The sequence below is a fragment of the Silurus meridionalis genome, chromosome 28 (assembly GCF_014805685.1).
Source record: "Silurus meridionalis isolate SWU-2019-XX chromosome 28, ASM1480568v1, whole genome shotgun sequence".
NCBI lineage: Eukaryota > Metazoa > Chordata > Actinopteri > Siluriformes > Siluridae > Silurus > Silurus meridionalis.
In genome coordinates, this window is record NC_060911.1 from 11,474,569 (window position 1) to 11,496,669 (window position 22,101).

The 22,101-nt window shown below is 41.6% G+C and overlaps 1 protein-coding gene across 13 annotated transcripts in view; it reads left to right on the forward strand.

The window, feature by feature from the left end:
- prom1b (prominin 1 b) overlaps positions 1-20,545 on the forward strand; it is a 107,413-nt gene extending 86,868 nt beyond the window's left edge. For 9 of the 13 annotated variants that reach the window (XM_046842833.1, XM_046842831.1, XM_046842827.1 and 6 more), the window contains 5 exons: positions 2,665-2,733; positions 2,836-2,925; positions 3,437-3,552; positions 19,080-19,114; positions 19,209-20,545. In XM_046842833.1, the coding sequence (XP_046698789.1) occupies positions 2,665-2,733; positions 2,836-2,925; positions 3,437-3,552; positions 19,080-19,101 (297 nt within the window). In that variant the 3' untranslated portion in view covers positions 19,102-19,114; positions 19,209-20,545. Of the gene's footprint in view, positions 1-2,664; positions 2,734-2,835; positions 2,926-3,436; positions 3,557-19,079; positions 19,115-19,208 lie in introns of those variants that run through there. The other 4 variants (XM_046842839.1, XM_046842835.1, XM_046842836.1 and 1 more) reach the window with 2 other exon arrangements.
- The last annotated feature ends 1,556 nt before the right edge of the window (positions 20,546-22,101 follow it).

The window sequence follows — 22,101 nt, forward strand, 5'->3', positions numbered from 1 at the left end:
AAATCACAATATCATCAGTGGGAGCGCATCTGATTTAATATAAAGAGTTTTATTGGTTCCCCTAAACCCGTTCGGCAATTTAATTGGTCTAATGTTATGGGGCTCAGTTTTTTGGCTTGAAGTTTGTGAAACCGGGAAAAACTGTTGGTAAGAAGTAAATACCACCAAATGGCGATCAAAACAAGTTTAAAACAGAGCATGCTCTTCCCTGATGGGTGGCTTGCTGCGTGTTTGAACAGTAGAGTTTTTATTTACTTATAAATAAAAATGGAACGAAAATGTAATTAAAATATTTAAATATTTGACTTTGAAATTTAGTGAATTTAGATTAAAAGTTGCAAAAAAGCTACTTTCAAGAACAGTAACAAATTACATATACTTCATTACTGTCCACCATGTAATACAGAGAACTTATAATTACAGATCTATCACTTGGAATTGTCAGGGTGCGAGCGAAACAAAAGGTAGAAGCCGGAGTACAGCTCGCTCGGGTTTTAATGACATGCGTGAGAGAGAGACACACATGAGCACACACGCGCACACACACACACACACACACACACTCACACACGCACACGGCAGTCCTTCGGTTGAGAGTCCGATGTGCGCTTTGGGAGAAGCGTAGCTGACCCAAGAAGCGCGGGGAGGAGAAGCGCAGCCGGAACGGGATTGTGGAGTCATAATGGAACGGATCAATAGCGTCCTGTGTGAAAACCGAAACATAAAAACATCACCCGCACGTAAAGTCCAACACATACAATAACAAACGGGGAGTTGGTGTGAATGAGGGGTTTCTGTAGGAGCAGGGTGGAGTGATGATGAGCCCCAGGTGAGCGTGATTAGGCCTGGAGCTCCAGAGAGAGTGGAGGCATGATTGATGATGAGCCCCAGGTGTGCGTGGTTAAACCTGGAGCTCTAGGGAAAGCGGAGGCATAGAGAGCCACCAAAGGGGGCGTGGCATGTGGATCCCTGACATTACCCCCCCTCCCCCCCCCACGAGAGGGCGGCACCTGACGCCCCAACCCCACAGACGCTCGGAGGGCCAGGGCACTCGGAGGAGGATCCTGGTGTCCGTCCAGGGTCAAAAGGGACCTGGTCAGAACCGCCGCGGAACCGGAGAAGGCCAGAAAGGACCTGAGGCGGGGCGACAGCCCAGGCGGAGCGCAGGAACCGGACGATGCCCATCCCGAAGACATGGGACGGAACCACGCTCCCAGCGGAGGTTCGAAACGGCGCGTAGCTCATCGCGGAGGCCAGAAATGGAGCAAAACCACCAGCGAAGATCGGAGCCAGGAAGAAGAAGACGGATTAACGGTTCCAGAGGTGACCGGGGACAGAGAGCTGCCTGTAGCGGAGACCGGGGACGGAGCGACGTCTTCAGCGGATCCCAGAGGCGGAGAGACAGCTCCAGTGTAGGATAGGGACCAAGCTGTGCCCACAGCGGAGCCCCCAAGGCTGAGCGACCTCCACAGCAGAGACCTGAGGCCGAGTGATGCCCTCGGCGGCGATCAGGGCCGGATTGACGCCCACTGGGGAGGTCTGGATCGGAGTTACGTCCGTAGCAGAGATCGGAGTCCGAGTGATGCACTCGGTGGAGACCGGGAGCAGAAAAACGTCCCCGGTGGTGTCCAGAGGCTGAGTGATGCCCACGGCGGAGTTCAGAGGCAAGACGGCGCCATCAGAGGAGCCCGGGGGCGAGACGTCGCCGGCGGTGGAGCTCAGGGGCAAAAACGTCGCCGACGGTGAAGCTCGGGGGCGAAATGTCGCCGACAGAGGAGCTCGGTGGCGAGACATCGCCTTGAGGGGAGCTCGGGAGCGAGACGTCGCCCGAAGGAAGAGCTCTGGGGCGAGATGTGGCAAAGGAGGAGCTCTGGGGTGAGACGTCGCCAAAGGAGGAGCTCTGGGGCGAGACGTTGCCAAAGGAGGAGCTCTGGGGCGAGACGTCGCCAAAGGAGGAGCTCTGGGGCGAGACGTCGCCAACAGTGGAGCTCAGGGGAGAGACGTTGCCATTGGAGGAGCTCAGAGGTGAGACGTCGCCAAAGGAGGAGATCTGGGGCGTGACATCGCCCTCGGAGGAGCACAGAGGCAAGACGTCGCCATCGGAGGAGCTCAGAGGTATGACGTCGCCATCGGAGGAGCCGTGGGTTGCCATGCCACCGTCACAGGCGGACGGAGGTGATATGGCCTCCTTCTTGCGACTAGGCGGCGGTGCGACGACCCTTTTGCGGCCGGGCGGCGGCACGACGACCCTTTTGCGGTGTGCGTGGTTAAACCTGAAGCTCTAGGGAGAGCGGAGGCATAGAGAGCCACCAAAGGGGGCATGGCAGGTGGATCCCTGACAGGAATTAAGTTGCCAGTTTAAGTCTCCAATTATGTTTACTTTTACAATGTTTAATCCCATGATCACTAAACAGTGTATATGATTTTGTAAGATATTCTTAGCTCTATTTAATCTTCCATTTCAAGTAGATAAATATTTAATAAGTATGTATGGCAAATGTGTGTTAAATTAAACTAAATAAATAAAATAAAACAGGCTTAAAAGTCAGTACATGTCTGTACTCTTGTTCAGACTATAAATCTAAACATGTTTTCTAAATCTTTTTTTTTTTACTGTATATTCATATAAAATCATGGCTATTCTATTTCTTATGACTATAACAGGAGACAGATAAATACACAAACAATCTGATGGGATACCTTAAGCGATATGTTACATGGGTTCAGCTTTCGGTGAGTGTGTGTGTGTGTGTGTGTGTGGTGGTGTTGTACACTATATTCTTAACATTGATGTAAAAACTGATTGCTAATGCGGCAACATGTGTTTTCCTGCAGTTAATGGTGGAAGTAGCTCAATGCAAACCCATCAGTAACATCATTGACTCGCTGGAGATTGTTGGTTGCAGTTTTATAGTGGACTCAGTGGTAAGACATGTTACAATGCTTTCTCTGTGCAATACAGTACAGTGTACATTCATGTAAGGGATGTGAGGGTCCACAGCACAAAACAAGAATGCTAATGTTCCCCCCTCGAAGACGCTGGCAGATGCAAAGGTTTTATTTGAGAGAGAAAGAGGAAAACATTGAATAATTAAGCAATTTAGAAGAAAGCACTACACTATATGAGATATTCAGACTGTTTCTATAAACACAACAGACATCATTAAATTAAACAATTACAAAAAGAATGTTTACCTTTAAATACAAAACTAAAGCAAAAATCTAGTCATTTTTACAGACCTGTACCTAAAATCTTTCAGCCCACCATTTTTCAGATAATAATACGGGAGCACAGCAGAACTAAAGATGTAAATTACACAACCAAAAATGTCAGGATCGATGTGTGCAGCATTTAAGATAATGAATTGTGTGTGTGTGTGTGTGTGTGTGTGTGTGTGTGTGTGTGTGTGTGTGTTTGTGTGTGTGTATGTTGCAGAACACATTCTGGTTCGGTCTGGGTGGCTGCTGTTTGTTCCTTATCCCTAGTATCATCATGTCCATAAAACTTGCCAAATTCTACCGTAGAATGGACACAGAGGATGTCTTTGATGAGTAAGTCTGCATACACACAAACAAACACACTGTATACATACACACACACACACAAACACAGTCATATCTATTTACATTTAAAACTGTAGGTACTGTAATTTCCGGCTATAAATTTACATTTAAGTTATATAAGCCGCACCCACTGAATTTTACAAAAAAAATCTTTTTTAACATAAATAAGCCGCACCTGTGTATAACACTGAAACTAATAAACTTTACACAGGCTTTAACGAAAGACAGTATCTGTTACACGGTGTAACGGGTGAAATATGTTGTGGCTCCTTTAAGAGCAGAGCGGCATTTTGGGAACAGCACGTCACTGCATTCTGCCGGTGTTACTGCATGTGTGTGTGTGTGAGACTGAGGATTATGTTTGGCTGTTGCCAAGAAAAAAGCATGAGTTTTGGAAACCTGTCTGTGCTTATTTGATTTCTGTTGCAACTGGAGTTTTAGTGAGCTCTCCCTTAACCCAGACTCAACGCGCTACAACGGCTTGTATCTAAACAGTAGCCTACCAAGAAAGTCATTGTTCACTGCCTTCCTCCTTTCTTTCACAACTACTGTATTTCTCTGGGGAGTTTATCTTTTTGCATCGTCGTGGGTTTAAAAATCAACACCGGTGAAAGTTTTTCTCCCGATGCCGTGCAGCTCAGAACACAGGTGAGGTGCATTTTTTCGTTTCCGTTCAGAAATTTAATTGGTCTAATGCAGGGATGGGCAAACTTTTTGACTCACGGGCCACAATGGGTTCTAAAATTTGAGAGGGGCCGGGTCATACATATACAGTGAGGAAAATAAGTATTTGAACACCCTGCTATTTTGCAAGTTCTCCCACTTAGAAATCATGGAGGGGTCTGAAATTGTCATCGTAGGTGCATGTCCACTGTGAGAGACACAGTCACAGTAACTATTTATTTGTATAATACAGCTGCAAATAAGTATTTGAACATCTGAGAAAGTCAGTGTTAATATTTGTTACAGTAGCCTTTGTTTGCAATTACAGAGGTCAAACATTTTCTGTAGTTTTTCACCAGGTTTGCACACACTGCAGGAGGGATTTTGGCCCACTCCTCCACACAGATCTTCTCTAGATCAGTCAGGTTTCTGGCCTGTCGCTGAGAAACACGGAGTTTGAGCTCCCTCCAAAGGTTCTCTATTGGGTTTAGGTCTGGAGACTGGCTAGGCCACGCCAGCACCTTGATATGCTTCTTACAGAGCCACTCCTTGGTTATCCTGGCTGTGTGCTTTAGGTCATTGTCATGTTGGAAGACCCAGCCTCGACCCATCTTCAATGCTCTAACTGAGGGAAGGAGGTTGTTCCCCAAAATCTCGCAATACATGGCCCCGGTCATCCTCTCCTTAATACAGTGCAGTCGCCCTGTCCCATGTGCAGAAAAACACCCCAAAGCATGATGCTACTACCCCCATGCTTTACAGTAGGGATGGTGTTCTTGGGATGGTACTCATCATTCTTCTTCCTCCAAACACGTTTAGTGGAATTATGACCCAAAAGTTATATTTTGGTCTCATCTGACTACATGACTTTCTCCCATGACTTCTCTGGATCATCCAAATGGTCATTGGCAAACTTAAGACGTGCCTGGACATGTGCTGGTTTAAGCACGGGAACCTACCGTGCCATGCATGATTTCAAACCATGACGTCTTAGTGTATTACCAACAGTAACCTTGGAAACGGTGGTCCCAGCTCTTTTCAGGTCATTGACCAGCTCCTCCTGTGTAGTTCTGGGCTGATTTCTCACCTTCCTTAGGATCATTGAGACCCCACGAGGTGAGATCTTGCATGGAGCCCTAGTCCGAGGGAAATTGACAGTCATGTTTAGCTTCTTCCATTTTCTAATGATTGCTCCAACAGTGGACCTTTTTTCACCAAGCTGCTTGGCAATTTCCCCGTAGCCCTTTCCAGCCTTGTGGAGGTGTACAATTTTGTCTCTAGTGTCTTTGGACAGCTCTTTGGTCTTGGCCAAGTTAGTAGTTGGATTCTTACTGATTGTATGGGGTGGACAGGTGTCTTTATGCAGCTAACGACCTCAAACAGGTGCATCTAATTTAGGATAATAAATGTAGTGAAGGTGGACATTTTAAAGGCAGACTAACAGGTCTTTAAGGGTCAGAATTCTAGCTGATAGACAGGTGTTTAAATACTTATTTGCAGCTGTATCATACAAATAAATAGTTTAAAAATCATATATTGTGATTTCTGGATTTTTTTTTTTTTTAGATTATGTCTCTCACAGTGGACATGCACCTATGATGACAATTTCAGATCCCTCCATGATTTCTAAGTGGGAGAACTTGCAAAATAGTAGGGTGTTCAAATACTTATTTTCCTCACTGTATATATACAGTGCCTTGCAAAAGTATTGACCCCCCCTTGGCATTTTTCCTATTTTGTTGCCTTACAACTTGGAATTAAAATGGATTTTTATTTGGATTTCATGTTATGGACATACACAAAATAGTCCAAATTGGTGAAGTGAAATGAAAAAAATAACTTGTTTCAAAAAATTGTTAAAAATAAATAACGGAAAAGTGGTGCGTGCATATGTATTCACCCCCTTTGCTATTAAGCCTCTAAATAAGATCTGGTGCAACCAATTACCTTCAGAAGTCACGTAATTACTTAAATAAAGTCCACCTGTGTGCAATCTAAGTGTCACATTATCTCAGTATATATATATATATATATATATATATATATATATATATATATATATATATATATATATATACACCTGTTCTGAAAGGCCCCAGAGTCTGCAACACCACTAAGCAAGGGGCACCACCAAGCAAGCGGCACCATGAAGACCAAGGAGCTCGCCAAACAGGTCAGGGACAAAGTTGTGGAGAAGTACAGATCAGGGTTGGGTTATAAAAAAATATCCAAAACTTTGAACATCCCACGAAGCATTAAAGCCATTATTAAAAAATGGAAAGAATATGGCACCACAACAAACCTGGCAAGAGAGGGCTGCCCACCAAAACTCACGGACCAGGCAAGAAGGGCATTAATCAGAGAGGCAACAAAGAGACCAAAGATAACCCTGAAGGAGCTGCAAAGCTCCACAGCGGAGATTGGAGTATCTTTCCATAGGACAACTTTAAGCCGAACACTCCACAGAGCTGGGCTTTATGGAAGAGTGGCCAGGAAAAAGCCATTGCTTAAAGAAAAAAATAAGCAAACATGTTTGGTGTTCGCCAAAAGGCATGTGGGAGACTCCCCAAACATATGAAAGAAGGTACTCTGGTCAGATGAGACTAAAATTTAGCTTTTTGCCCATTAAGGAAAACGCTATGTCTGGCGCAAACCCAACACCTCTCATCACCCTGAGAACACCATCCCGTACAGTGAAGCATGGTGGTGGCAGCATCATGCTGTGGGGATGTTTTTCATCAGCAGGGACTGGGAAACTGGTCAGAATTAAAGGAATGATGGATGGCGCTAAATACAGGGAAATTCTTGAGGGAAACCTGTTTCAGTCTTCCAGAGATTTGAGACTGGGACGGAGGTTTACCTTTCAGCAGGACAATGACCCTAAGCATACTGCTAAAGCAACACTCGAGTGGTTTAAGGGGAAACATTTAAATGTCTTGGAATGGCCTAGTCAAAGCCCAGACCTCAATCCAATTGAGAATCTGTGGTATGACTTAAAGATTGCTGTACACCAGCGGAACCTATCCAACTTGAAGGAGCTGGAGCAGTTTCACCTTGAAGAATGGGCAAAAATCCCAGTGGCTAGACGTGCCAAGCTTATAGATACATACCCCAAGAGACTTGCAGCTGTAATTGCTGCAAAAGGTGGCTCTACAAAGTATTGACTTTGGGGGGTGAATAGTTATGCACGCTCAAGTTTTCAGGTTTTTTTGTCTTATTTCTTGTTTGTTTCACAATAAAAAATATTTTGCATCTTCAAAGTGGTAGGCATGTGGTATAAATCAAATGATACAAACCCCCAAAAAATCCATTTCAATTCCAGGTTGTAAGACAACAAAATAGGAAAAACGCCAAGGGGGGGGCGTTTTCAATACTTTTGCAAGGCACTGTATATACATACATTATATATCTATATATACACACACACACACACACACATACATACATACATACATACATACATACATATATAAGTACATATACATACAATCTGTTGATCTTTTTTTTTGCCAGTGCATCAATAAACACAGCAGAAAAACTCAAGTTCAGTTTCAGTAGGAACAGTGATCCTTATTTTGCCAGTTCATCAAAGTCTGGGGTAAGTTTTGTTGTGGCAATTCTCAGGATAGGTCCGAGGTGTTTGTCAGAAACTGTCACAGTTCTTAAAGAGTATCAGATTAAGCTCTCTTAAGAGAAGAAGAGAGTATTGTACGCGAACAACGTCAATGGAGCTGAAGTGCGACATCTTTAGGGGAAACGTGGGCATTACAGGGGAAAGGTAAATTGAACAATGTTTACCCGTACCTATTTTAATAGAAATTGTTCATGTTCGGCGGGCTGGATTAATAAACCCAACGGGCCGTGTGTGGCCCGCGGGCCGTAGTTTGCCCATGTCTGGTCTAATGGTATGTCGCTCAGTTTTTTTGGCTTGAAGAGTTGTGAAACCGGGAAAAACCCAGGAAAAATCCATAAATTAACCGCTTCATTGTTTAAGCCACGGTGTTCAAAACTTGGGAAAAAAGTAGCAGCTTATAGTCCGAAAAATATGGTAGTCACAGTTGGGATTGAACATGGAATGTCTTGTGATAAAACACAATGTGGATTATAGAGTCAATTATTTTTGCAAATGAAAAGAATGTATTGATTGCAAACATAATTATTAATGTATTACTTTAGGTTTCCAATGCCCTTTTTCTTTGTCTAATAATTCCTTTCTCATTCTTTGCTCTCTTTTTTGTTCTTGCCCCCATATTGATTGCTTCCAGTTTTCTAGTACCTTGGCACTTCAGTTTTTAACGGGTTTTTTTATTTTTTATTTTTTATCTATCATTACAACAAGCTAATTTTCTGCATTAAATCTACTACCTTTTCAACAGTCCATGTTTTTGACTTCTATACTCAGGGGTGTGTTTGTTTGTGTGCATGGAGGGTACTTCTCCAGGTTTACTATTTAGAGATCAGATTATTGTCTGTGCATGTTCTTTTTTGGTGCGTTTCCATCAGGTTCTCCAGTTTCCTCCTTTCTCTTAAAAAGATGCCAGTAGGTGGTTGGCTACACTAAAATATGAATATATGTGTCAGTAACCCTCTTTCTTAATTATACTTTTTCGGGATTTATCATGTGCATGGGGAAATTAATTGATGAGAGGTTACTAAAATTGTAAATCAGGATGCATACACAAAACTAAACTAAACTCCGGACATGCAACTCTGGCTAGAGTGCGGAGAGGCCTGGTTAGCTTGAGTATAGCTATACTGCGTTCATTTGTTTTTGTTTTCTTGTGAGCATAAAACTCCCATGCACATGTACTTAAACACCATAACCCTTATTTGGGAAACAAATCAAATCAGAGATCACACCAAATCACACACACTTAAATATCAGACCACAAACATTGAATGTTAAACTCAAAATGTATTTGTATTATTTTTTTTAGAACTGGATGAGATCTCAACATGTCTTTGTAATTCACATGAGATAAATGAACAATACCCCGGGGTTTTTTTCTGCTTATAAGTTTCATCAGTTTTGTGGTACGTTGGCGCGCTTGTTGGAGCTCAGTTGCAATCTTCCCAAAGAATATTGTCTGTACTCACGGTTCCTTGGTAACAGAAAGATTATAGTGACCGTCTATCCAAACCGTTCCGTCCCATGGTGAAATACGCAATGAAGAAACCCGTCATGAAGCTCCGTCTTGTCCACGTGCAAAAGACAGACACCTCCGCGAATCCTGAGCACATGTACTGTAGCAACAGCTACAGCAGCATCCGATGCACACTAGCCAAAAGTTCACAAAATCGAATGAGCTTAACTATTTCTTGTCGAAAAATGTCAATTTCATTTTAGTTTATAATGTCCATACTTACTCAGAAACTTGGTGGCAAAGTGGGTTTCTAGCTATGTAGTAGCATTTCGCACATGGCTATAGGGTAGCAGTTCGCACATGGCTATGGCATTAGCTCCACTTCGGTAGAAGTTCCGTGGCCGATTCATCCAGCTCCAAAACAATGCTCACTCTCCCGTTTTACCAAAGTTACACACTGACAAAAGAAAACCCAGAAAACAAATAATCACTCGCTCTTAACTTTGATAACCAGTAATGTAATCAATCCTACAAAACTTACAACTCTCTCACAGCCATCTCTCGGTGTGTGTTTTCTTTTTTTCCCACCCTCAATAATCCAATCGGTTACCATACTGCTCTCTGGATGGCACTCATTGGATAACAAACAAAACTGACACCTGACCATCCAATACAAATAAAATGACAGAGGGTTCAAAGGTTTACTCAAAACAGCAGATATTTCAAACATCTCACAACTTTAACAAATATGAATTAATATTAAATGTTACTATCAAAAAGGTTTTATAAACAAAGGGCAATTAAAACTGGCCCATATTTCAGAATATACAGTATATCTGTTAACAGAACACAAAATAAACAATATATAAATTTAGCAGAGTGCTACATCAGCATAGGGCCCTGTGAGGTATACAAGGTATACAGTACAAGGTGTATTTAATACAGTGGACTCCCTATCGATCCTGAACAGGATAAAGTGCTTAATAAACAAATGAATATATTGATAAAAGTGATACAGCCATCATTTACACTGGGGCAAAAAAGTATTTAGTCAGCCACCAAATGTGCAAGTCCTCCCACTTAAAAAGATGTGAGAGGTTCACTTCAACTATGAGACAAAATGAGAAAAGAAAAAAAAACAGAAAAACACATTGTCTATTTTTACATTTTTGCAAATTATGGTGGAAAATAAGTATTTAGTCAATAAGAAAAGTTTATCTCAATACTTTGTTATATAGCCTTTGTTGGCAATGACCGAGATCAAACGTTTTCTGTAAGTCTCCACAATGTTTTTATACACTGTTGCTGGTAGTTTGGCCCATTCCTCCATGCAGATCTCCTCTAGAGCAGTGGTTTTGGTGCTGTTGCTGGGCAACACGGATTTTCAACTCCCTCCAAAGATTTTCTATGGGGTTGAGATCTGGAGACTGGCTAGGCCACTCCAGGACCTTGAAATGCTTCTTATGAAGCCAATCCTTAGTTGCCCAGGTGTTGTGTTTGGGATCATTGTCATGCTGAAAGACCCAGCCAAGTTTCATCTTCAGTGCCCTTGCTGATAAAAGGAGGTTTTCACTCAAAATCTCACGATACATGGCCCCATTCATTCTTTCCTTTACACGAATCAGTTGTCCCCTCCCTTTGCAGAAAAACAGCCCCAAAGCATGATGTTTCCACCCCCATGCTTCACAGTATGTATGGTGTTCTTTGGATGCAACTCAGCATTCTTTCTCCTCCAAACACGACAAGTTGAGTTTTTACCAAAAAGTTCTATTTTGGTTTCATCTGACTATATGACATTCTCCTGATCCTCTTCTGGATCATCCAAATGCTCTTTAGCAAACTTCAGACAGGCCCGGACATGCATTGGCTTAAGCAGGGGGACACGTCTGGCACTGCAGGATTTGAGTCCCTGGTGGCGTAGTGTGTTACTGATGGTAGCCTTTGTTACTTTGGTCCCAGCTCTCTGCAGGTCATTCACTAGGTCCCCCCGTGTGGTTCTGGGATTTTTGCTCATCGTTCTTGTGATCATTTTGACCCCACGGGGTGAGATTTTGCGTGGAGCCCCAGATCAAGGGAGATTATCAGTGGTCTTGTATGTCTTCCATTTTCTAATAATTGCTCCCACAGTTAATTTCTTCATACCAAGCATCTTACTCATTGCAGATCCAGTCTTCCCCGTCTGGTGCAGGTCTATAATTTTGTTTCTGGTGTCCTTTAACAGCTCTTTGGTCTTGGCCATAGTGGAGTTTGGAGTCTGACTGTTTGAGGTTGCGAACAGGTGTCTTTTATACTGATAACGAGCTCAAACAGGTGCCATTAATACAGGTAACAAGTGGAGAACAGAGGTTGCAGGTCTGTGAGAGCCAGAAATCTTGCTTTTTTGTAGGTGGCCAAATACTTATTTTCCACCATAATTTGCAAATAAATTCTTTAAAAATTAGACAATGTGATTTTCTGGATTTATTTTCTTATTTTGTCTCTCATAGTTGAAGTGTACCTATGATGAAAATTACAGGCCTCTCTCATCCTTTAAAGTGGGAGAACTTGCACAATTGGTGGCTGACTAAATACTTTTTTGCCGCACTGTATAACAGTCATGTTTCATCTTATTACATTTCATTTTATATATATATATATATATATATATATATATATATATATATATATATATATATATATATATATATATTTCTTTTTTTTTTACATTTCTGTTCTTTTTCTTATGTATTTACAGTTTTAGTAATTAACACAATATAGTAAGGGCACCAATATCATTGTTATTCTTGGTGATAGCATATGTGGCATAAAGGTGCAGTAAATTTGTACTTTTGTTCTGCATTTAGTCTTCAAATAAAGATAGAAAGTGATTCTATTAAGGTTGTAGTATACATTATCAGTCAAAAGTTTGGGCTTTTTATTTATTGCACAATTACAATATTTGTGATTACCTTTCACAGCATGCTGTGTCTCACATTGTTCTTTTCACGTTGTCATTTTTGGTCAGGGTGCAGTTGTTTTATCTCATTCATTGTTCTGGTTATTTTGTGTTTTGATAAATTATTTTAGTATTTCACTTTGTATTTAATTTTTACATGTATTAAGCAGTTCTCTATTTCTTCACCCTCATTTCATGACCATTTTGATAGTAAAAAAAAGCTTAGTTTTTGACAATATCTTCTTTCTCTTCTTTTGGCTTCTCCCATTAGGGGTCGCCACAGCAGATCATCCGTCTCCATACCCCCCCCCCGTCCTCTACATCTGACTCTTTCAAACCAACTACCTGCATGTCTTCCCTCACCACATCCATAAAGCTTCTACTTGTCCTTCCTCTTTTCCTCCTTCCTGGTGGCCCCATTCTCAGCATTCTCCTACAATGTACCCCATGTCCCTCCTCTGCACATGTGCAAACCATCTCAAGCGCACCTCCCTCACCTTGTCTCCAAAACGTCCAACATGCGCTGTCCCTCTAATAAACTAATTTTTAATCCTGTCTATCCTCCTTACTCCTAAGGAAAATCTCAACATCTTCAGCTCTGCTACCTCCAGCTCCACCTCCTGTCTTTTACTTAATGCCACTGTCTCTAAACCATACAACATAGCAGGTCTCACCACAGTCCTATAAACTTTTCCTTTCACTCTTGCAGATACCCTTTAATCACAAATCACTCCTGCTATTACTCTTTTCCACTCACTCCACCCTGCCTGTACTCTTTTCTTCACTTCTCCAACACATTCTCCATTATTTTGCACTGTTGACCCCAGGTACCTAAAGTCCTCCACCTTCTCCACCTCTTCTCCCTGCAACTATAACACTCCACTACCCTTCCTCTCATTCATACATGTACTCTGTCTTACGCCTACTGTCTTTTGTTCCCATTCTCTCTAGTGCATACCTCCACCTTTCCAGGCTCTTCTTAACCTGCTCCCTACTCTCACCACAAATAACTATATCATCCGCAACCATCATAGTCCACGGAAATTCCTGTCTGACCTCAGAGCCGATCCTTGATGCAGTCCAACCTCCACCTTAAACAAGTCTGTCTTTCCGAATGCTGACTTTACTGCTGTCCTCATACATGTCCTGCACCACCCTCACATACATCTCTGACACACCTGACTTCCTCATACAATACCACAACTCCTCTCTCGGCATGCTGTCGTACACTTTCTCTTAATCCACAAACACACAATGCAAACTTCATGCATACAATGCATACTTCTCCATCAACATTCTCAAAGCAAATAAGGCATCTGTGGTGCTCTTCCTCGGCATGAAACCAAGCTGTTTTTCACAGATGGTCACCTCTTCCCTCAGTCAGTCTTATTCTTGAAAATCTGAACCAGCACACTCCTTCTCCATTAATTGGGCATCCTCTCACCTTCCAAACAATCTTGTTAAAAACTCCACTGCCATCTCTCCTATACATCTCCATGCTTTCACCGGTATGTCATCTTATCCAAACGACTTCCAACTCATCCTCTTAATCGCTGCTCTCACTTCCTACTTACTAATCCTATCCACTTCCTGCTTCACCATCTCCACATTTACATTTACATTTACATTTGCGGCATTTAGCAGACGCCCTTATCCAGAGCGACGTACAAACGTGCTTTAAATCTCTAGTAGTGAATAAATCTACACTGGTACGCAAGAATACAAACTCAATATAAATATAACTCGAATTCTACAAACTTGGAAAGTGCTAATTTAGGTATTTCAGGAAGAGGTAGGTCTTCAGTCGTCGCTTAAAGAAAATCAGGGACTCTGCTGTACGGACATCTAGGGGAAGTTCATTCCACCACCTCGGTGCCAGAACAGCACACATTATCCAACCTTCTTTTTCTCTCACACACGCTCCTCACTAGTCAACATATTTCCATCTCTATCCTTTATTGCTTGCAACTAGCAGCACATCCTTCCCAGCTCGGTCCCTCTGCCTGGCCAATCGGTATAAATCCTATTATTTCTCCTTCCTTAGTGTCCACCATCTCATACAGCTACTCATATGCCTTTTCCTTGGCTTTCACAACATCCTTCTTTACCTGCTTCTGCATCTCCTTTTACTCCTGTCTACTTTTCTCATCACTCTGTTGATCCCAGTTCTGTTTTGCCAACCTCTTTCTCCTTATGCTCTCCTGCACTTCCTCATGCCACCACCACATCTATTTGTCTTCCTTTCTATTTCCAGATGTCACACCAAGTACCTTTCTAGCTGTCTCTCTTATCACTTTTGCAGTAGTTGTCATCACCCCTTCAACTTCCAGCTTTACATTTATCACCCTATCAGAAACTCTTTTCACCTCAAATACACTCTTACTGTACTCTTCCTTCAGGATCACCCCTACACCGCTTCTCTTACCATCCACACCATGATAGAACAGTTTAAACCCACTTCCAATGTTCCTGGCCTTACTCCCTTTACACCTGTTCATCTGAACACACAACATATGTACCTTTCTCCTCTCAATCATATCAGCTACCTCTCTCCCTTTACCAGTCATAGTACCAACATTTAAAGTGCTCACCCTAACCTCCACTCTCCTACAATTCTCCTTTCCCTCCTGTCTCTGTAGACATCTTCCGCCTCTCCTTTGCCCTCTTCTGCCAACAGTAGCCCAATTTCCACCGGTACCCTGTTGGCTAACGATACCTGTGGCTGTTGTTGGTAACACAGGCCTCGACCGATCCCGTATGAATTTCTGAATCATGATCCGCATATTTGATTTGGCATATGTTTAACGCTGGATGCCCTTAATACAACAAATTATGACATTAAATCTGTATCAATTATGACATCTGTATCAGTATATAGCAGATATTTGGTCATCGATAGTGATGTTGGTTTTATTGTCATTTAGAGCAGGCTGCTAATGTGACATATATATATATATATATATATATATATATATATATATATATATATATATATATATATATATATATACAGTACAGACCAAAAGTTTATATATATTAAATATACAGTACAGACCAAAAGTTTGGACACACCTTCTCATTCAAAGAGTTTTCTTTATTTTCATGACTATGAAAATTGTAGAGTCACACTGAAGGCATCAAAACTAGGAATTAACATAACAAAAAAGTTAACTGAAAATCTGTCATATTGTAGGTTCTTCAAAGTAGGCATCAAGAGAATGCCAAGAGTGTGCAAAGCAGTAATCTAAGCAAAAGTTAGCTACTTTCTTGTAGCCAACTTGTTCATATTTATTCTTGTTCATATTTATTCCTCAAATGCAGTCACTTATTTATGTATATAACTGCTACAAAAATAAAGAATAATGTGCAAAATACATGCAGTCACTTATTGATGTATATAACTGCTGCAAAAATAAAGAATTACGTCTCCAGGTTACATATGTACCCATGGTGCACTGAGGGAAAGAAGTGCTGCAGGGATGCAGGCAGTGTGGAATGGAGACGCTTCTTGTTTGGGAACTATCTCGTTCCCTTTGGGAACTACGGCTACTTACATAACCTGGAGACGTTCCCCTCCAGGGACTCGAGCTGCGTCAAAAACATTTTTTAAATGAGGGTCCGTTCAAGCCAGACTGAACAATCCCTGCCAAGTATGGTTGGACATAGCTAGGGCTAGGTCGAAGGACAGAGAGGCCAGGAGTTGGCCTGAAGATATAGAACCTGACAAAGGTCAGCATTGTGGCCAGCCCGCAGCGTTGCAAATGTCTTGGATGGAAATTCCAGAGGCCAAAGACTTAGAGACAGCCACACTTCGAGTGGAGTGTGCTCTGACCCCAAAAGTCAACTTTCCATCTGCTGAGCATCTGCTTATTCGCAGGAAGACCTCTCCTCAGAGAGGGCCATACCAGATGAACAGCTCCTCCGACTTCCTCCACAGTTCTGTTCTGTGGACGTAAATGTTCAGTGCTCACACTGGACACAGTCGGTTAAGCTTTTCCTGGTCTGGGGCCTAAAAGGGAGGCGAAGAAAATGCCTGCAGCCATAACAGGTTGTGGGACGACTGAGGGTTCCTTAGGTGCATACCCTGATCTAAGGTAGATGAAGGCACTGCGCAAGCATGGAGTAAATTTGAGGAAAGAAGGTGCTACAGAGATGGCCTGAAGATCCCCTTCTTTTTTGAGAGAGACCAGAAGCTCAAAGGGAGGCTCCAACAGGGCCTCCAAGACAATGGACAAGTCCCATGCAGGCACTTTGGGTCTGCATGGGTGGTGGTGCGGAGACTGGTGCTGCAGAGAAAACATGTCACCAGCGGGTTCTTACCCAGTAACTGCCCTGTGAGGGGGACATGACAGGCTGCAATGGTGAACACGTACCCTTCAGGGTGGAAGGAGCCAACCCTTGGAGAAACCTCAGCTCTGAACCCACTGGGCAGTTATCAGGATCTAAGTGGTGTTGCTTACACCATGTAGTGAACAGGTGCCACCTTACGGCGTACGACGTCCTCGTGGAGAGAGCTCTGGATTAAAGAATGGTCTCTACCACCTCGGTGAAGAGGCCGGCGGCTGGTAGCTCAGCCTCCACAGCTCTTGGTGGGGGTGTATTATTGTACCTCCTGCCTGAAATAGAAAATCCCTCCTTAGAGGAATCTCCCAGGAAATGTTTTCGAGAAGGCTACCAGGTCCGCAAACTATGGCCTGCCCTATCCATTACATCCGGGTGGAGTTGCCATTTCCCGGGTCTAGGCCCATGCCTCAAAAGGGTATCTGCTCCCTCGTTTAATATACACTGTTTTCAAGGAGAGCAGCTTCACTCGGGCCCACAGGATGATCTGACATGCCAGCTTGTACAGATCGCAGACCCCCCCGGTGGTTGATATAGGAAACCACTGAAGTGTTTTCCATACAAACCAACACATGGTAGCCTCTGGGGTCTAAGAGGGCAAAACCAAACAGAAGTAGTAGTATTAGTAAGCTTCGTCCCCAAAAGCAAACCTCAGGAACTTCCTGTGAGCTGAAAGGATGGATACATGAAAGTATGCAGCCTTCAGATCTATGGTCACAAACAAATCCTCTGACCTAATTTGGGACACGACCTGCTTTAAGGTCAGCATCTTGAACTCCGTTTTAAAAGCGGTCGGTTAAGCTGACCCAGATCCAGTATAGGACGCAACCGTCTGTCCCTTTTGGGAACTATGAAGTATCCGCTGTAGAACCCGAATTCTCTTCCTTGAGAGAGAGTCCACTTCCTGTTCCATGACCAAAGCCTGCTTGGTCCCCACCGGGGTGGGAGACACCACGTTGAACCGGGGTGGGTGATACCTAAATCGTATAGCCTCTGTCTACAGTGCACAGGACCCCCCGAGAAACGTCTGGCAGAGCCTGCCAGGCTGCTAGAGAGAGTCCTGAGAGGCGGCCAACCTCCTACTACCGTTACAGTGCTGGGTGGAAAGCAAGTGGGGTGTTCACTGGAGCTGCCCATGCCCTGAAGCACTGAGAGTGGCAGAGATAACGAACAAGCTTTTAGAATATATGATGATGAATGATAGTGTTAAATGCTGAAACTAAAGTTTATTAACAGCATCTATACATATGAGTCCTTGTTTTCCAGGTGACTAAGGGCTAGGTGGAGAGTGGTGGAGATGCCATTATTTGTGCTTAGACCCCTTAATAATTTTTCAATTTTGTCATCTTGCAGCCTGTTACTAAAATTCTAATTCATTTCTTTCATTAATCTACACTCAGTAGCCCATACAGACAAAGTGCAAAAGAAATCCTAAAAATGGCTGTATACTAAATAAAAAAAATTAATTCTAATTAATTAATTAAAAAAAGAAATATCACATGTACATAAGTATTCAGACCCATTCAACAACACTTGAAATTTTGCTCAGGTGCTCCCCATTCTCTTGATCATTGCTGACATGTTTCTACACCTTGATTAGAGTTCACCAGCTGTCAATGCATATTAAAGCATAAACCAAGTCATGAGGTCAAAGGAACTACCTGCAGAGGATTGTTGCAAGCACAGACCTGGTGAAGGCTACAGAAAAACTGCTGCTCTGAGGATTCCCAAGAGCATAGTGGCTTGTAATTGCTGCCAAAGGTGCTTCAACAAAGTATTGAATACTTATGTACATGTGATATTTAATTTTTTTAAGTCTTTTTAATACATTTACAGACATTTATTTGGAACAGGCTGCACCATAATAAAATGTAAAAAAAAAAAAGTGAAAGGGGCCTAAATACTTTCTGAATGTATTATCTGTGTCTTAAATTCTCAGAATTCAGACAATTAAAAACTGTAATAGACTTCCAAAATACTCTGACTTAGTTAATGTCTCTTAATAATTTCCTTTGGCTCCTTTTTTACTAAACACATTTATAGAAATGAAACATGCTGCTGTTTCAATTTAACACATTGGTTCTGTATTTTTTTTGTTTAGCTGTATACTGTACTATAAATAGTTAGAATGACAGTAAAAGCCTACTTGAATTGACATGCAGCATAGTTTAACACAAATAAATACAACTGCTTTGACCAGTTGAGTTGATCTTTGTGCTATTACTGTTGACATTTCCTCAACATGTAAGGGTAAGACCAAGATTATAACAGGGTAGTGACTGAGGGTTTATTAGCTACGAAGATAATAAAAGTTAGTGAGCTAAAGCAAGGTCTAGTGGACATAATCAGGAAGATAGTGAAATTAGATATAAGAGGTTTGAACATACAAAATGACTCATAGAGAAAAACACAAGACAAATTAAAGCAATGTAAACAAGGCATTTTTTTTTTCAGTGTAGTTGATCATGCTGATTTTTTTTTATTTCTCTTAGTGGCACAGAGAACTGGAGTTAAACAGTCCATCAGTGTAAGAAAACCACATGCACATGCCAATGTTTGATTACAGGTAAGATTTTTTTTGTTGTTGTTCATAGGCTGATATTTTCCCTTTTTTCCATCAGGGAGTGACCTAGGATTAATTTAAATCCAAAGAAGATGAGAGGATGAAAGGGAAGTCTGCAGAAGGAGATACATTTTGCTTTCATTAAAGTCTAATGGTATCACATTCTATAGCTGTAAACAATTTCAAACCTGTCTTTCTCACTTTGTTAAATCTGTGACTTTAAAGCAAGAAACCACTTTTATTATTTTATAAAAGTGTTATTAGTCCTGCCATAAAGCTGTCATTAAACAATTGACAGCTGTATACAGTTCTTTAAAATGTTTTTCTTGTTTTAAATTCCAGTAGCTTACTGTATTTGTTTATTCATTTCTTGTTTAAATTGTGAAACAAAGGTTTTTTATTTAAATTCAGTATTCATTTTCTGAACTGAAATTTTGAGGAACATCAAATGATCAATAAATATCCATCTATTATACATAACATGAAAAAGTCATTGCATGTAATTTTATTTTCTCACTAAAAATTACTAGACTTAATTAGAAAAATAACAAAGGAAAATGAAGTAAAAACTGGTTAAAGTTTTTATGCTAATGACTGGAAGTCTATAGGGATGCCAAGTTGCTGCTTTCTCTTAAATTGTAAAATGCATGTAAAATAAGTTACTTTTTGTTAGATTTAAGTATATGAAAAATGTTTGTGAGTATAAGATTCGGTTTGTTTTTTGAACGTCCTATTCCACATTTAGTCCCCAATTGTTGTTATAAGAATCTCCACTCTTCAGGAAAATTTTCCACTGGAGTTTGGAGTGTGCTTGTGGAGATTTGTGCTCATTCACAAGTACATAACTAAAAGTCAGGTGCTGATGTAGGTGAGGTGAGGAGCGCTGGGTAACAGTCAGCATTCTGATTTATCCCAGAGGTCAAAGCTCTATAGCAGGAGTTCCTCTATAAACTATGTAAACCTTATCTTAATGAAGCTGGTATTGTGGAAGAGTCATCCTGGAAGAGGTTTTGTCACACATTGTCATGCAGAAAGAGGTTTGAGTCTCCTAGTTGAATACATGTCTTCTACACCTATGTACTGTGTATTTATATTATTTGTTTACATCTGTTTGTACATGGTCTAAAAATGTAATATACAATTTGGGAAGACTGTGAATTTGACTTTGCATTTACATTTATTCATTCCACAGAATATTTTAAAAGTTAGAAAAATTCGAGCAAACAGATGATAACAGATAAGCTGATAAACAATTTTGCTCATGTCCCCAACATGAGCTCTTTTTCAAACCTTGGATTAATACATTTTTTTTTCTTATTTACTTATAGATTATACTTTATATATGTTTTGGTGCATGGTGTAGATGGGAAAATAAAACTATACATTCAGGAAAAATTCCCTGGACTTTCTTTTCTTCTTTAATAATGAATCTATTCAATTCATTGGGCATCATTTGTCCCTAATGAGCAAGCCAGTGGTGACTGTGGCAAGGAAAAACTCCCTGAGATGGTATGAGGAAGAAAACTTCAGAGATTCCAGACTTAAATGGGAAAACATCCTCATCTGGGTGGCACCCGATATCCATTTATTACAGTTCATCGTTTTTGTGAGGTGTGCAGTGATAGGTACCAAATGCAACCAAATGCAACCTGTGGTCCTGAGCCATTGTAGCAGACTGTTCATATTAACTACAGTCGAAATCCATCCCTTTGGTGTTCCATAATTTAAAAAATTTTAGGCCATTGATGCGAAAACCATCCCCAGCTGCACAGAGTGGCCTCCAATTGAAAAGAACCCCATCCAGAGGCAGGGAGCCAGGATGAACTAGGCAAATCTAAAGAAAGGAGAGGGGCAGGAATGCTGATCACTGGTAGCTCAGGAGCATGGTCAACTTGACCGAGAGAGAGAGAGTGACTGGGAGACAGAAATTAGGATTATTAGGTATCCTTATTGTTATAATAAAGTTAAAGACACTGTACAGTGTGAGAAGGATGCAGTTGGGACTCTGGCATACCTAAATCTATGGCAGCATGACCAAAAGGGAAAGTAACAAAAACTTTAAGGATCCCTGGGATAAGGGACAGCCCTCCACTCTGCAGTCAACAAACCTGAGTGAATGCGTATGAGTGGGGGTGGGGGGATACAACAGCCAAACATTCCACTTCAACAAAACACTCAAAACATGATCCCTCCAGAAGAAAAACCCTCCCTCCAAAAGAAAAATGTGTTTTCAGCCTAGACTCGAACAATGAGACTGGAAGGCTGTTCCACATCTGTGGTGCTTTGTTGGAGAAATCTCTGCCGCCTGCTGTAGTTTTTGTTATTTATGGTACTAACAAATAGCCTGTACTTTTTGATTTAAATAGGCATGGGGGATTATAATGAAACAAATGTTTCCTCAGATAGTGTGGCACAAGACTATTTAGTGCTCTATGCGTTAGTATACGAATCTGAGTTGTGGTTTAGTTCATATTCCCATATATGTTTATGGTATATTCTCTCATTCATAAGTGCTTAAAACTGAAAAAAATAGACATGAAACTCCTCAACAATTATGTCCAGTCAATAAATTAAAGAAAAAAACAATATAGAGTAAATTAGGAAGGTTCCCTCGTCGAAATGCTTTGGGAATGTGCCCAAATGTGAACTCTGAAATAATGTGTGTAATCAGTCAAAAATTGGATGTCGGCGGGGTGACGTCACGACCAGGAAGTATAAAATGCACATGGAGTGAGGTGAGCGCCAGCTTCTGTTTGTTTACGAGGCGCTCTGTGTATGTGTTAAATTGTCTGTCAATTCTTATTCTTCTTCTTCTTTCGGCTGCTCCTATTAGGGGTCGCCACAACGGATCATCCGTCTCCATACCACCCTGTCCTCTACATCTGCCTCTTTCACCAACTACCTGCATGTCTTCCCTCACCACATCCATGAACCTCCTCCTTGGGAGGAGG